This window comes from Sinocyclocheilus grahami, unplaced genomic scaffold (genome assembly GCF_001515645.1).
Source record: "Sinocyclocheilus grahami isolate Dianchi unplaced genomic scaffold, SAMN03320097.WGS_v1.1 scaffold3273.1, whole genome shotgun sequence".
NCBI lineage: Eukaryota > Metazoa > Chordata > Actinopteri > Cypriniformes > Cyprinidae > Sinocyclocheilus > Sinocyclocheilus grahami.
In genome coordinates, this window is record NW_015508422.1 from 8,015 (window position 1) to 9,133 (window position 1,119).

A 1,119-nucleotide genomic window follows, 5' to 3' on the forward strand; every position below is an offset into this window, starting at 1 on the left:
AGAACATGTGGCTGTTATGTTTCACTGAGACCTTCTGTGATGTTACTGAAACCAGCCGAGTTCAGAGCCGTGACCAGGCTCTCCATCGTAGCTTGAGTGCCTTCTCGGTCCTGCCAGGCCACCAGCAGCATCTTGGCCTGTAGTTCTACATCCTCGCTGTCAGACTCGATCACGCGGATCTCCTTCTCGCTCATCTCCAGGTGGTCTGCCAGCGTCTTCCACTGCGACCCAAGCTTGGCTGCGATCTCGTCCATCTGACTGTTGGTCACGGCCTTGCTCTGAATGCTGGGACCTGGAAAAGGACAGTTCACTTTGTCAACAAATAAGCTTTGACACTCTCTTATGCTAGCTCAGATCCAAATCCAGTGCTGCAAACATTGACAATGTTGTAAGGCATCACAGACCCCGTTCACACCAGGTAACCCGATAGCCGGACATAACATGCATTGCAAATGCATCTCCTGTGACCACTTGTAATTGGTTTCATCGTCCTCAGACCGAATGGTGATGAGGCAAAACACAAACATCCACACAGAGATGGGCACTCGAGTTAGTGACTCGGACTCGAGTCGCATTTTTATAGACTTCAGGCTTGACTTAGACTCGACCTGAAATGACTTCAGACTTGACTCGGACTCCAAGTTAAGACTTGTGAACATCCCTGCATCCACATTGTTCTTAATATGAAGAGATTATTTGCAAAAACAGATTTTCAAAAATGTGGGGGTTTTTTGTGTTACGTTTTTGTGTTGGTTAGCTAGTATTATTTAGTTATTTTTACCTAATCAAAATAAACCAACTGCAGTTTGATTGAGATTAACTGGATTGCACAATGAAAAAACTTTGTTGAAAATTGTTAAAAACGGAGTTATGCGTTTTTGCAAATGAACCATGTTTTTAGGGGTCAAGGCACAAAGGGGCAAAGACCTTGTAATATTACCATAGAGCCATGTGTTAAAAACACACAGAACATAGCAAAATCTGAGAATCCCAAACCCTCTATCACAACCAACTGCTCAAGAGTTTTACTTGTGCTTATGCTATAACCATAAGGCCTAGTAGTACAATTTCTGACTTGAATGCCTAACATAGTTCTGAGAATTTCTGCCAATTCAAATT

At 43.3% G+C, this 1,119-nt stretch overlaps 1 protein-coding gene across 1 annotated transcript in view; it reads right to left on the reverse strand.

Moving 5' to 3' along the window:
* Nucleotides 1–7: 7 nt before the first annotated feature.
* Nucleotides 8–1,119, reverse strand: part of LOC107576157 (THO complex subunit 1-like) — a 13,461-nt gene continuing 12,349 nt past the window's right edge. The window contains exon 12 of the mRNA XM_016262401.1: nt 8–292. Within this exon, the coding sequence (XP_016117887.1) occupies nt 15–292 (278 nt within the window). The 3' untranslated portion in view covers nt 8–14. The remainder of the gene's footprint in view (nt 293–1,119) is intronic.